General features: G+C 44.0%; 1 protein-coding gene and 1 long non-coding RNA gene across 2 annotated transcripts in view; one reads left to right on the top strand and one right to left on the bottom strand.

Annotated features, from left to right (window-relative positions):
- Nucleotides 1–5,624: 5,624 nt before the first annotated feature.
- GADL1 (glutamate decarboxylase like 1) overlaps nucleotides 5,625–14,977 on the bottom strand; it is a 133,997-nt gene continuing 124,644 nt past the window's right edge. The window contains exon 15 of the mRNA XM_031469819.2: nucleotides 5,625–7,403. Within this exon, the coding sequence (XP_031325679.1) occupies nucleotides 7,230–7,403 (174 nt within the window). The 3' untranslated portion in view covers nucleotides 5,625–7,229. The remainder of the gene's footprint in view (nucleotides 7,404–14,977) is intronic.
- Nucleotides 7,367–10,226, top strand: LOC116158174 (uncharacterized). The gene is made up of 3 exons (XR_004142314.2): nucleotides 7,367–7,411; nucleotides 7,491–7,603; nucleotides 9,935–10,226. It is a non-coding gene; the product is annotated as an uncharacterized LOC116158174 (long non-coding RNA).

The raw sequence follows: 14,977 nt of genomic DNA, 5'->3' as shown, positions 1-14,977 counted from the left end.
CAGACCACCGTCTCCGCCTGTCCCTGCAGTCCTGGGAGCTGCCTGCACCCACAGGGTGACTTCCTGTGGGGCGTGGCACAGCTGGGGCTGCCGTGCAAGTCTGCTTCTCTTTCCTCCTTTCCTCACAGTAGCAGGCTGGTACCATCTTCTTCCTCCTGCCAAGTGTCACCCTCCTCCCTCTTCCTTTCTCCCCTCCCACTTGGGGCTTTTTTCCCCCTTTGAGATATAAGTGACATACAACAATGCATCAGTTTCAAGTGTACAACGTAATGATGCAATATTTGTATATATTGCGAGATGATCACCACGATGTCTGGGTAACATTCGTCATCATACATAGTTACAGAATTTTTTTTCTTGTGATGAGAACTTTTTAAGATTTACTCTTTTAGCAACTTTCAAATATGCAATAGAGTCTTATTAACTATAGCTACCATGCTGTATATTACATCCCCAAATTCTTGCAGGGAGCACAACCGGAGGATGAGTGAATATGTTTTGCTGCATGTGTGAAATGTGCAGTCCTTCTGATTGTTTCAGATGGTGTCCGCCTTTAGAAACGTCGTTTCGGTGGGCCTGCTTTCATTTTAACGTGTGAGAGAAAATAAACACATGGCGCCCGGGCTTTCACAAATGTTGTTGAACTGCTGAGTTTTAAAACTTGCACTGATTGTTTTTAATGCATTAAGTAAAAAAGGGTCCTTATTTTTTGCAACTACAGGAACTGGGACCATGAATGATGAGTTTAGCATGCCTCTCCTCACCCCCAAGGAGGAAATCCATATTAATTCCTGACATTTATGGAGCACAGGAGAAGCACCAAGCCCCATTCTCTGTGTTTTACCATCTTTATTTGCTTGAATCTTCACCACCAACCTATGAGGTTGTCTAACCTCCGTATCAGAGACGAGGAAACTGAGGCAGGGAGCAGGGTATCACTCAGAGTCCCACAGTGAGTGGTCTTAAGGCCAGGATTTGAACTGAAGCAATCAGACGCCAGAGCCTGAACTCTGACCTTGGACTCTCAGTGAAGCTGGAGTTGGAGGGCAAGGTGGGGCCCTGGAAGGCTCGAGGGTCAGATTCCTTAGCCTGGAATACAGAGGAGGGAGATGTGGTGTGCTCTGGGGAGGGGTGGGGGTTGGCCCTCAGGGAGCGAGAGTCATTTCTCAAAGGCACGTGGACTCTGGGCTCCAGCCCAAGGGCTCCAGCCAAAACGGGAGTCACGGTCTTCTGACCTCTCCTTGCAGGCTCTGTTTTCACAAGGGTTATTTCAGTTCTGGCTCCTGCCAAGTGGGGAGCAGTAAGTTGGCAGGGCGTCTCCAAGTGCCCGCCACGGGGTCCTGCTCCCTGCAGCCGTGAGCAGCTTTGGAACGCGGGCATTCTCTGGGCCAGCAGTTTCTAGTTTGCAGTGGTGATTTTTGTGTGAAACTCTCTATGCAAATGACACTAACAGTCCAGTCCTGAGGGAAGTCCCTTTCCGAAGTGACCAAGAATTTCCCATTTAAGCAACTGTGTCCATTCTTTTTCACAAAAGTCACTGCCCTGGGCATCTGCAATTTTGTTCATTTTCCTCCTGAAATACGCGGACTGATCATTACCTATCACATTTCCAATGAGCTTTTTTTTATTACTTAATACTTATAACTCCAGTCTATAAGTTTGAGGCCTTGGCTTTCAGGCCTACTTGGCAAACTGTGCAGATAAAGAAAAGGTTGTGAACTTCCCCACATGACCAGGCCTGCCAGTCAGCCTCACACAGTGTAATTTATCTCGAATACACCTCCTGATCTTTGGTGCATTTAAAAATAGCTTGTTAATAGTCTTCCTTTTCTAATTAAGCCAAAACTGCACATGCTGTGAAATGCGTGCTTTCCCTTACTCCCTCCACACACCCCCACACACACGCACGCGCACACACACCCTGGTCCTGAGAAGTCACTCAGCAGGCACCCCGTGTGGCACAGTGCTTCTGAAATTGTCCTTCAAGCCATCCCTCCTCCCTGCCTGCCGTGGAGATGACAGGACAGTGACAGCCCGTCCTCTGCTTGGTAAGTGTTTCTCTCGGGGGGCCCCAGTTAGCAATTATGAAATCAATGTACGTGTATAATACAGCTGAACGATAAGTAAATCTATTGTAAATAAAGAAGGCTGGATTTCCCACAGTCAGAGAAAGAAGTTACAAATAAGCAAGGGGGTGGGAACGTTAGAAAGGACCTTGTGGGACAAGATTAGAAGCAACAATATCGGTGTCAGTTCATGTTTATACATATACACATCTCTGTATGTATTCACAATGTATGCACATGATGTGTGTGTGTGTGTGTGTGAGATGTAATGTATATAAATTGTGTGTGTTTGTGTGTTAGGGGACATGCAGGTATTTCCCACCTCTGTCTTCTGAGCTGGCCTAGATGCAGTGATACCCCAATTATAATCAGCACACTTAGCATCCAGATTTGGGTTTCTACGATTCTCTGGTAAAAGGAGCCCGGACTTCCTGGAGAGATGGCTAAGCCTAGAACTGAGCCACGAAGAGAGGGCACGGGGCAGCTTGTGTTGCCCGAAGTAAGGAAGCATTTAAAAAAAAGAGATGGGAGCATGTCAAAAGGACACAGGATCCAAACTGTAAACTTCCCAGGGGTCAAAGCTGTACAACATGAGCACCAAAATAAATAACACTGGCACTAGATTATGACAAGAGAACAAAATACATATCTATGAGACCACACTGATATAAGTAAATGACTGAATGAATAAATAAATGGGGGGGAAGAGACAGCCCTTCTTACAAAATAATTCCAACGAATAAATGTAGAAGGCATGAGAGGAACAGAAAATCACCGTTAGAATACCATAGTAATAGTTGTGATAGGCCCCATCCACGGATGAATGCTAAAATCAGGGGGCAAAACTTTAAGGAGAAACAGCTCATCTGCGTAGCCTTGACGTATCTCCCCCAAACTACTTATTAATCACTGTTGTTGGTTTCAGTATGTCTGCAAGTTTTTCATACTCTTTCCTCCAGGAAACGGAGTTTAATTCGCTTTTGTTTGAGTGTGGCTCGGATTTAGTACCTTATTTTTAAGGAATAGTGTATGAAGAAGGTAAAAACAGGAACTTCACAGTGCAGAAGCCTGGCAGACACCACCATAACCAGATAATCCAGGGCAACACCACCAGTAATAAAGCAGGAATCACACATGAAGTCTTAGTCTAGAGCTTAATTTCCCCTCATCAAGGAGGCAGGCACTTCTGAGTGTTCTACCCAGTGTCCTGTGAATCATGAAGTTTTCCAGAGGCGTCACTCTGAGCCCTGTATGAACACTGACTGCTGCTTCCTCTAATCCTTTAAGCGGGTTCTTTCTCCAGCCTCGGGCGGTTTCCTCACCTGCCCATGCTGATCAGTGCTCTGTCTAACACTCGAAGGAGACAGACCCTTTGTGGATCTACAGAATTTTCTCTCTGCGCAGCTCTTTCGTCTCCAATGGTCTGACCTGCACCCTCTAGCTACCTGGTCCCTCTATTCTCCCAAATCTGTCCTTAATTCAGGGAGCCTGCTGAGCCCCGCCTGGGCCCCTCTTAGGGCACCAAATCCTAAAAACTCTCACCCAGTGAGCTGATGCAATCTGCTTTCATCCAGCTCCAAGTCCCCACCACACGGCCCGTCGTCCTGACTCCCAGATACATCTCTGACTTCACCTCCTGCCACCTACCCCACCATCCCCTCCATTCCAGCCACACTTACCTGCACGTTGGTTCTTGGACGGACCAGTGGTGCAGCTCGTTAGCCTCTAGCGTACGGAACCCTCCTTCTGGAACACCCTTTCCCCAGATATCCACAGGGTTCTCTCCCCACGTCCTTGACCTCCAGGCAAAGGTTTCCTTGTCAGAGAGCCCCCCTCCCCAGCCCAGTCCATTCTCATGACACCCATACTCTATACTTTTACTCTATTTTCCTTCACAATACATGTTACCGCCTGACTTGGGATATACTGCCTGGTTGAGTGCCTGCCCCGACTACAATGAAAGCTTCAGAGGAGCAGGGACCTGGTCTGTTTCACTCACTGCACATCTCCGGCACCTAAATAACAGCCTGGAACGTAGCAGACACACTGTCCATACGTTTAATGCGTGAATGACTTACAATTAACCTTTTATCAAGAAATGCTCCTTGACTGTTCAATCAAAGACCTGATTGGCTGAGATAGATCCAAACATTTTAAGGAAAAAGGAGAGGAATGTTCAAAGTATTTGGTAGCAGTTAATTTTTTCATCAATCAAGAAACTCTCATCTCTCAAAAAAGGCCCAGCAGGAGCTGAACTGTGGCTGTCGAGTTTCCCATGATATCTTCCAGATCTTGCCTCTCTTTGATGAAGAATATACAAGAGGCAAATCCAGGTTTTTGTCACTTTACTCAAGGTGTTAACTAAAAGCCAGACAGCTTCCAGCCTACTCTCTCAATTATTTAACGAAAATGCCAACACAGCCCAATTCACTTCTAAAATGCATTGGTACAACCCAATAAAGAGGGGCGGCAGAATTTGCAAATGATGCAACTGACAAAGGTTTAATTTCCAGAATATATAAACAGCTCATACAACTTAATAAGATAAAAGCAAACAACCCAGTCCAAAAATGGGCAGAAGACCTAAACAAGCAATTCTCCAGTGAAGACATACAAACGGCCGATAGGCACAATATCACTAATTATCAGAGAAATGCAAATCAAAACTACAATGAGGTATCACCTCACACCAGTCAGAATGGCCATCATTCAAAAGTCCACAAACAATAAATGCTGGAGAGGCTGTGGAGAAAAGGGCACCCTCCTACACTGCTGGTAGAAATGTAGTTTGGTGCAGCCATTATGGAGGACAGTATGGAGATTCTTCAAAAAACTAGAAACAGACTTACCATATGATCCAGCAATCCCACTCCTGGGCATATATCCTGAGGGAACCCTAATTCAAAAAGATACAGGCACCCCAATATTCACAACAGCACTATATACAGTAGCCAAGACATGGAAGCAACCTAAATGTCCATTGACAGATGACTGGATAAAGAAGCTGTGGTATATTTATACGATGGAATACTACTCAGCCATAGGAAGAATAAAATAATGCCATTTGAAGCAACATGGATGGACCTGGAGATCATCATTCTAAGTGAAGTAAGCCAGAAAGAGAAAGAAAAATGCCATATTATATCACTCATATGTGGACTCTAAAAAAAGAAAAAAGAGGACACTAATGAACTCTTCTACAAAACAGAAACAAGACTCACAGAGATAGTAAACAATCTTATGTTTACCAGGGGAGAGGGAGTGGGAAGGGACAAATTTGGGAGTTTGAGATTTGCAGATGTTAACCACTATATATATATGAACAGATTAAAAAAAACAAATTTTTTCTGTATAGCACAAGGAACTATATTCAATATCTTGTAATAACCTTTAATGGAAAAGTGTATGAAAACGAATATATGTATGTATATGCATGACTGGGACATTGTGCTGTACACCTGAGATTGACACATTGTAACTGACTATATACTTCAATTAAAAAAAAAAAGAAGGAACAGCAGGAAAAGAAAAGCCAACAACACGAAATGTGGCCTAAAGTTGCTTTTTATTTCACGAAACCCAAACTGCTGCAAGTATCAATCTCAGAACGTTTTATGAAGACATTAAAGGAAAAAGGCAACAAGAAATGCAACACACACACAAATATTATCACCAGAGATTGAAGTAATTCAGAGAAATATTAAAATATTCTTTGACCGACGGCGATATTGAGAAACCACACACCCTGAAATGCAGATCTGGAATAAAAGCAAATAATACACGTCTGCTTTTTACTCTTCAAACTCGAAACAACACAAGCTAATGACAGAGCACAAAGTGGTTCTTGGATGCGCTGCGTCTAATACTCCAACACTTCCATCATTTGCCACCCAAATCAGAGCTCTAAACAGATTCATGCTTGTACCTCGTTGACCTCTGCACCCACACCTCTGAACTTAGTGTTTATTTCGTAGTCAAATAAGATTCTGCTAGAAATCTCTAGGACCAGGATCAGAGACAGAATTACAATTATCTACTCCCAGGAGAAACGGAGGAGGTGCCTGCATTGAAAGGCCTCTAATTCCCGGATTCTCTGTCCAATATAAACCACTTACTAGTCTACACTGGCATTTCAAAGCTTGAGGAAGGGAATGTTGTATCAGCCTGGACTTCATTCTGGTTACTTCCTACAAGCAGAGAGCAAGACTAGAAAAGGGCCCCTCGAGCTAAAAAACGTACCTAAGTAGAGACATGTAGACCTGATGTCTACTCCCAGTTACGGATACAAATGACACTGGGAAGTGAACTAGGTCTACCGCTTCCATTAAAAGGGCTACGCTACCAAGTGTTCGTCTTTTCCCCTTACCTCTAAGTTAAATAATTTAGAATAGATGATGCTGCATTTTAACTGTTGAGACTAAACATTCAGCCTGCATAAGAGATAACTTTTTTAGAGAGTAAACATCTCATACAGTTTCTCTTTTAAAAAATGGCTTTGATCTACTTCCGATGCCCCTAGACATTTGCGCTATGGATGCCTCCGCGGTATTTGCAACATCTGGCTCAGGGACCACTGAAGTATCAGGTACCCCTTTGCTGGCCAAACATCAAAGTGAGTATTCAGCCGGTTCAAAGTTTTGCTAAACCACGAGTTCTCAGATTTTGCCTTGTGTCACAATCACCTGGAAGGCTCTTTAACATACAGACTATCCAGCCCACCCTCAGAGTTTCTGATTCAGTAGGTCCAGGGCGGGGCTGAGAACCGGCACTTCTAACAAGTCCCTAAGTGATGCGGATGCTGGTGGTCTGGGGACCATGCTTTGAGAATCACTGCCTTAATATAGCCTACTCACTTGTATGCAATGAAAGCTTAGCACCCCGGAGCCCACTGGGATTTACTAAGCTCTCTTCAAGGCTCCGCCCCAGGGATTATCCCTGAGAAAGTCCATTTTCACTACCTCCATTATTGCAACTGTCGCGCTAAGGCAGCTAAAGCGTCCTTAACACTATTTGCTTAGCATCTTGGTTTTGCGGGGCAAGGATGGTGTGTGTTGCCGATTTCTCACCCGAGGGGCTGCAATCACCTGGGTGTCCCCAGAGGCCCTGGATCTGTCACCCTCCTCCGGTGCAGGACCCGTGCCTCTGGGGGACCAAAAGCCACAGCTACATGTCTCTGCCCAGAAGGTCTATCTCGTCCAGGAGGAAGTCCATGTCCTCCCGGCTGACTTGAGGGCTGATCACCACCTGCCGGAAGAAGTTGACCTTCCCCCGGTGGGGCTGGTAGCTCAGCATGAGGCTTCCTTTCTTCATCATCCGCTCCTTAATGGCCGGGGCCACCTGCACAGGTGAGAGGAGGGAGGTGGTGAGAGACCAGAACACCAAGGCCTGGCAGTGGCATCTTACCCAGTCACTGGATTCTTGCAGGGCAGCCACTGGTGCACATTTCATCCTCACATGCACAGTAAGACGTGTGCGACATTCGCAAGAATACTCTGCCGAGAACGTATGGCATAGGATGAGGGGTTCACGTGCTCTAGGTAGGTGAATTCACTTACTCTTCACAATAACTCCATGAGGGAGAAACCATTAGCATACACTTTATCGATGAGGGAGCTGAGATGCAACGGAGGTTAAATAAGTAGCCTGAGGTCCTGCGTTTGGTAAGTGGGAGATTTAAAGCCAGGCGGTCTCGCCAAGCCCACGCTCGGAAACTGAAATCGATGCAATGCTGCATCACTGAGAACAAAGCGGGTGTCCTCGGGGTCGGTCTCCAGAGTGTCAGAATGTTACGTTCCTGTGTTTGCCTGAACTGAAAAAAGCACTCCAGAGCAGGCAACTCAAAGGAAGAAAATTAGCCACGGATGGATAAAAATCACACAAAATAACCGCCCTGCCTGTGTGCCAGTGCTAATCCACCCGGTAGAGTTGGTCCACGGGGGGCACGTCAGTGTCTGTCCAGGAGTCACACAGGCCATCGACTTTAGAGCTTACAGCTTGTGGTTCCTTAGTTTTTTGTGTTTTTTTTTTTTGACATAAAATTTCATATTTTGAAATAAAATTTCTCGTCTCATTTACCTCCATCCTCCTCCAGGGTGCCCAGGGGATGACCTGCTCTGGCTGATAGCCAATTTTAAATTTCAAAAGGGCACGGTCTTGGCTCACACCTAGTTTGCATTTTTGGTTTTTTGTGGACTGTTCCTGCTTACTTTTCCTGGATTTGTCTTCTGCAAATGATATTGTACGTCTCACCTTTAGAAAGCAGTAGAATTTTGATTCCAGCTCCTAACGTGTCAGAGGCTCACAGGAGGCAATGAGCAAGATGAATGTCAAGTTTGCATTTCTCATAAGCAAATCAAAAAAAAAAAAAAAAAAACAAACAAACCTCCTAGTGTGAGTTAGAAAGAGGACCCCCTCAGACGTTTTTGATCTTCAAATTCTTGCTCTTGTGGAAGGCCTGCAAATGTGCTTCCATGGACAGAACACATGTGGCTTAAGAACCAAAGTTCTCAGCCACATTTTGTCACTGACTTTCAAAATTTATAAATAAATGGCTGAAGATCTGCGTGATTCAGAGAACCAGTGAGGCAAGAGGCTGGCAGGTCAGCACACATCTTATTTTTGCATCCATGAATATAAGCTGAATTCCGAGAGGGGAGAGCCCCTCCTCTGACTGGGAAAACTTCGTGGGGAGAACGAGGTGTGAGCAACGCCAAGGCTGATATTCTTTAAGTCGGCCACGAATTGTAACTGTAGTAGTAGCAGGGGTTGTTGGTACTGTTAACAAGTATCTCACCAACTCTTTACATCTTGCAAAGTGCTTTCATGCCTCTGATTCCCATGAACTTAAATTAAAGCTTATTTGAAAGGAACCCATGGTTTTGCCATTTTGGGACCAAGAACGTTCTCCTTAACAGCCAGCTTATCAGCTTGGTGCTTTAAAAAATATCGACTATTTCCTATTGACAAAGCTGCAGGCAGAATTCAGGGCTGGGCCACTTGGATAGTCTCTTTTGCTGAACACAGCAGAGAAACAGTCCTCATCTGACCGGATAGGAGAGTCCCAGGGGAAAGAAAATGTGCGCAAACTAACTGTAAGTCTCTGAATATCGCCCCTAAATGGAGCCCACGCGGAGGAAAGCAATCTGGCAGGAATGAGATTGCTTTCCAGCTCTTCATTATTTTACTGCTGGTTTTCCTTCAAATTGTAAATCAAATTCTTTTCTCATGCTTCAGGGCACGGGTCCCTGCTTCTTAAGTGGAGGAAGATTCTGACATTTCTATTTGGTTGCGCAGAAACTTAATCGACACGTTCCTGTAGGATGGCTGTTTCCCCCTCTTAAATTATGTTGCAGCAATGAGTTTGTCATTTAAACGGAATTTTGGTGTCACAAGCCTGCAGCGTAAGACAGCATTTGGTATGGAAAAGTTGCTGAAATTTAAGAAAAAAAAAAAAAAAAAACCCACCAACTCTCTCATTCTGGCCAGGTACAGTAATTGGATAACAAACAACCGACCAGGCGCTATCACAATCTTTTATTAAAATAAAATTGTAATGTCCATAAAAGTGACATTTCTTCTTTAAAATGTGTAACATAGCTAACGTTAAACAACATTTTTTTTTTCAGTATACAAAGCGTTTCTCAGCCTCTCTGGAAGGAAGTGTATTTTTTCCAGTCCATTACAATAGACATAGTTTTGGGAAATACAGTAAAAGTGAATGACTCAATGAAAATGAATTACTAAATAAAAATGAAATAAAAAGACATAAAAATACAAGCTCAATTTTTTTTTAATTCAACAGTAAAGTTACTGCTGTTATAAAAGTTTCTAAACAGTAACTCTGGATTTCCATATTTTTCTTATTGCAGACTGGTAACACCCAGCTCACAGACCTGCAGGGGACTGGAGACCACATTTTGAGGATTTCGGCTCTGTGTCCTTGGCTCCCTGGGGGTGTATATTACTTTGGTCCTGAGTCCTGGTGTTATTTTGCACACTGGCGTGGGGGCCACACCATTTTGGGTGCTGTTCTTCACTGTCCCACGGCACCGTAGTTGCCCTAAACATGCCCCACTTGTTAAGTCTTGGAACTGCTTCACATCTAAAGGCATTTCAGTGAAACTGCAGACCCAGCCATGAAACCTCTAAACCAGTTCTTCAAAGTCTAGTTCAGAGATGCTAAGAGTAAATGTCTCAAAATGTCCTAGACTTTAGTGTCTTTATACACCTTTTCCCATCATTTGCTCTAAGGGTGAAATCATCACATTTATACCAGTCAAAGAGGGAGCTGAGAAATAAATAAAGGAGGGGAGGCTTTTGCAGCAAATATGAGGGACAAAGACCACATACACATCTGTTACGACTCGAGGCAGCAGAATCATTCAGAGCTTCTAATAAATCCAGAGAGATCTCTGTTTTGCTAAATTCACCCCAAAATCATGAACAAATCCATGTTCTTCAAACTGCAGATTTTAGAGCTGTTTGCTCAGTTTCGGTTTAATTAAACTTTCATTTCGTCATCTCTAAGGGAGCAAAGATTCTTTAAGGAGTTGGAGGCTAAACTCATAATAATTTGTACATCATGTGGGTAGAGCATGGGGTGGGCAGGCAGACTAGCACACTGAAGAATAAATTATGAGAGTTTTCTTGTAATTAACACTCTTTCTAAGATTATCTCGCCTAAAAGTTAATTGTATCAAAGGCAGAAAATTATCTACAGTATTTTTTTTCCTGTCTATAATAGTCACTTGAAAGAGTCTTTAATTTCCTTATTTAAAAGATTTCCTCATATTTACACTGAACTTTATACATCTTTGGCCTCTTCTGTCATTTCCCAGAACACAGTTTGTAGCCATACCAAGGCTACTCATTGCGACACATGGTTAAGCAAACAAACACTGAGAAAGCAGTAGAGTGGGGGCTAATTCAGCCGCTGTACTTGAATGCCAGTTGTTCCAGATCTGCGGTGGCAAGCTGTTTTTTTTTTTTTTTTTTTGGTTGTTTTTTTTTCTGTAAAGCACCAGACAGTAAATATTTTAGGCTTTGTAAGTCATACAATCTCTGTTGCAAATACTCAGCTTTGCCACTGTAGCCTGAAAGCGGCCTTAGACAATATACAAACAAAGGAACATTGCTATGTTCTAATAAAACTTTATTTAGGGATGATGAAATTTAGCATCGTGTGATCTTCACGTCACGAAACAGTAACCACTTTTGATTATTTTTCAACCACTTAAAAATGTTAAGTCCATTTGTAGCTCCTTTGGCTGTAGGTGATAAGCTGGATTTGGCTTTGGATATGATTTACCAACTCCCTGGTCAAAAATGGTGGGAAAAAAATACATTATGATACGTAAAATCTACCCCTTTGAAGGAAAAAGTGCCTGAAAATTATGCTTATTGGGCTTCTACCAGAAATTGTGAATTGAGCCAGGAAATGACAAAGGTCTCCCCGGTTCTCCTTCCCAAGCAGAGCATGGAACCAGGGCCACGGATGGATGGGCAGGGTTTCCTCTGTGCCTTTCTTCCAGAACAGTTGTTCTTGAACAATCACAAAAGTAACCTGCTTTATATTTTTTCCCCAAATCATCTAGCTTCCAAATAAGCCCCATCTTCCACGTTAACTTGCGGTGGGTTTTTCTGAGTAGGATATTAAAATCTAGCCCATGGGAAGAGTTGGTGTGGAATGTTCATACTGTGTCCCTGGCACCTGACACGAAGCTGTTTCTGAGACCGATGAAGAGCGACATACCTGCTCTTCCCATCAAGTCACTCTTTTCGGGGAACACTCTGGGGACATCTCAGATCTGAGCTGGGACATAGATGCAATGCCAATCAAGGCATCCAGGCAGAGGCCAGAATTCAAGCTGTGAATAGCAGCGAGGGCTAGAATTTAAAGGGTAGAATTCCAGCCCTGGAGAAGAATTAGCATGACTGAGCCACTCAGAGAGCTTGCATGGGCTTTCCACATGCCTTCTTTCTTTGGAAGGGGGGGGGGGCTGCCCACCAGCAAAGTGGCAATCTAGGAAACAAACAGCCTTTCCCCAGTGCTTAGGAGCTGAAGACCAACAAATCATCTGAGAAAAGCTACCCTGGAGAGACTCCCCAGCCAGTCTGCAGTGACAGAAAACAAGACGGGAGAAGGCCTGCAACCCCTTTCATCGTTTGCTCATTTCTCTGGTATTTATCTCCATAACTGAATGGCCACGACGGTCCCTGCCGAGCCGGTAAGTGGAAGGTCATCAGAACACCTCTGCTGGACCCCAGGCTGAACATAGATTTGCATCTCTGCTTCCCTGTGGGCTTCAATTTCAAGAAGAGGTATATTCTCCTGTGGAAAAGTGCTTTCCATCCATTTCTGAGCACGAAAGACCTCAAACATGTAAGAACGTCCAAAACTTAGGTGAACATTTTTACCTTGGAGCCTGATATCTGAGTTTCTTCTGACTACAAATCAGAACTGGCTCTTCCTTTACACGTGCAGTTTGGAACACAGAGAGCTGAAATGGGTTTTGAATGCAGCTAAAAGTCTCTGTGGTACCCTGATGCCTCCGTGCTGTAATTTAGAGCTGAGCTGTCTTGGTGTGCCTCCCAAGCTTAAATTATGTAACATTGGTGGTCTAGAGTCGATGAAATCATTTGCATCTAAGAGATTATTTCAGCCTGGCAGACATGGAGAAAGAGGCCATACTCAGGGTATCTTTTTTTTTTTTTTCAAATATGGATTTTTACCCTTTATTTCCTTCAGAGTGTATCAAAATCAGACACACACAAAATAAAAAAGTGCTTCGACTTCAAGGCACGGCCCCGTTTATCCCTTTCCAATACAGATGAGCAAAGCCACAGAAAGGAAGAGGTCAGACCCCCAGAAAGACTGAAGCCCATGGTTAACTTCACGCGTGATGTTTACAACAGCGAAATGCCAGTGACAGCAATTCCAGGAAACCTAACGTCGGCCGTATATTCAAGGCAGCCGAAATGAACAGTCATAAAAATAAACCAAACCGAACTGAAAGCTTTAGCTGAAGAATGGATTCAATAACGTTTTACACACTCTATAAAGCAAAAACTTAATACTCAGTCATGTCACATCTGAGCTAACAGCTCCCCAGTAACTGCCGTGAACCCCCGTGTGCTAGCCCGTGCAGGGAGCCCCCTGGACTGGTCCTCGAAATGGTACGTTATTTGGTGATGTTCAGCCAGGGCTGGTACTGCCTCTCCAGGGGCATTTGGAAGTGAGTCTAAGCATTTTGGGTGGTTGCAATGATGCCAGTGCACTTAATGTCTGAGGCCAAGGGTGCCAAACCTTTTGCAAACTACAACCAGACCTGCCCGAGGAAGAATGAGGTTGCCCCAAATGCCAGTGACACCCTCCTGGGAAAGGCTGGCCAGGAGCCCCGTGGGCTGCAGGAACACCTTCCACGTTTGTCTGGACACCTCTGGGCTCTTTCTGTTTCTCCCACAACTTATGGACCAGAACCAATGACTCACCTGCTGCATCAGCAAAGGAAATGGGATCCTTGGGGACAGTAAATAATTTTTTGTTCTTTCTCTTAGATTCTTTTCTTCAGGCTTCATTTTAATTAAATTTTCCCCAGCTTTCTAGGGTCTGTTTGGGAAATAAGAACTGTGTATATTTACAGGGTGCAATGTGATGTTTTGATTACTCGAAAAGAGCCTGTCCCTACTCAGAGCATCACTGCATGGGGGAGGGGAGGGGAGCACAGGTCCGGTTCCTCTCCAGGTCCTCTGGACAGTGGTCCCGTACCTCGAAATGCCACACCTACCCTTTCAGCAGGACACAGCCAGGAGGCCCTGGAGCTGGTCCCAACACTGCTGTCTACTATCGTAAGGGGGTCAGATTCTCTGGTTGTTAATGTGGTTCTGGACCACATCAACGCCCAGCAGGGAGGGCGGATGTTCCTATTTGTTCCTGAGTTTAATGAGAAGGTTTTTCATGTTTAATATATATTAATTAATCTATATCAATATGTATTAATCTAACATATCATATAAGCAAGCAAAACAATATAATCATGAGATAACCTCTAAGCCTTAACATCAATTTTGAAGGTCATTCAACATGTGTATTTTTTTTTCCAGTTTCTAAGGTATTTTTTCCCCAAGGTCTAAAGATTTTTTTCCAATTTTGAAGGTCATTCAACATGCGTATTTTTTTCCAGTTTCTAAGGATTTTTTTCTTTCTCCATTTTAAGTGGGAGCAATAATTGTGGATTACTTTCTTGATTTACTCTTTCAGAGACAGGTATAAAACGATGAAATTGCTTTTTCAAACCTGCTATTGTTTAGCTTTGGAAATAATGGAGTTCGGCTGAATGGAGCGTGGAAAATGAAACCCTGGCCACGTGGCTGCCTAATCCATCTCCTCGGGCAGTTTTCGGGAGTCCAAAAACACTACATAATTGAGTTTTTCAACCCGTGTGAGTGGATTATTGTGTGGCTGCCTGAAATAATCCTCTCCTCCTTCACCACCATTCTGACCCAGTTTAGGGAAGTGTCTTTAATATCTTCTTCTACTTCATTGACCGTCAGGCGGAAGAGCCAGAAATATCTGCATTTAACTGGTAGCTTTCATGGTCCAGCTCACCAAAGGGTCAGCTTTCTCTCAAAAGGATACCAAGACTTACAAAGTACAGGCGATTTGACTTTCTGTGTCATAACCCTGACAAACAGTCAGTGGAGAGCTGGAATAACCCAAGTGTCTCAGAAGGTGCCTACCTGCAGATGGGAGTGGATCAAAAGCTGTGGATGGGACCTGCTTATTTGTCAAGTCACCGGCACTCACCAGAAAGAAAAACGGAAACACACATGTGGAGGGTGAGGTAAGAACCAAACACAGAACTACAACCTACCCCAAAGAGGAATGGGATGGAGAAATGCTTACAGGAAGC

This window comes from Camelus dromedarius, chromosome 17 (assembly GCF_036321535.1).
Source record: "Camelus dromedarius isolate mCamDro1 chromosome 17, mCamDro1.pat, whole genome shotgun sequence".
NCBI lineage: Eukaryota > Metazoa > Chordata > Mammalia > Artiodactyla > Camelidae > Camelus > Camelus dromedarius.
This window is presented reverse-complemented; position numbering and strand designations above follow the sequence as displayed.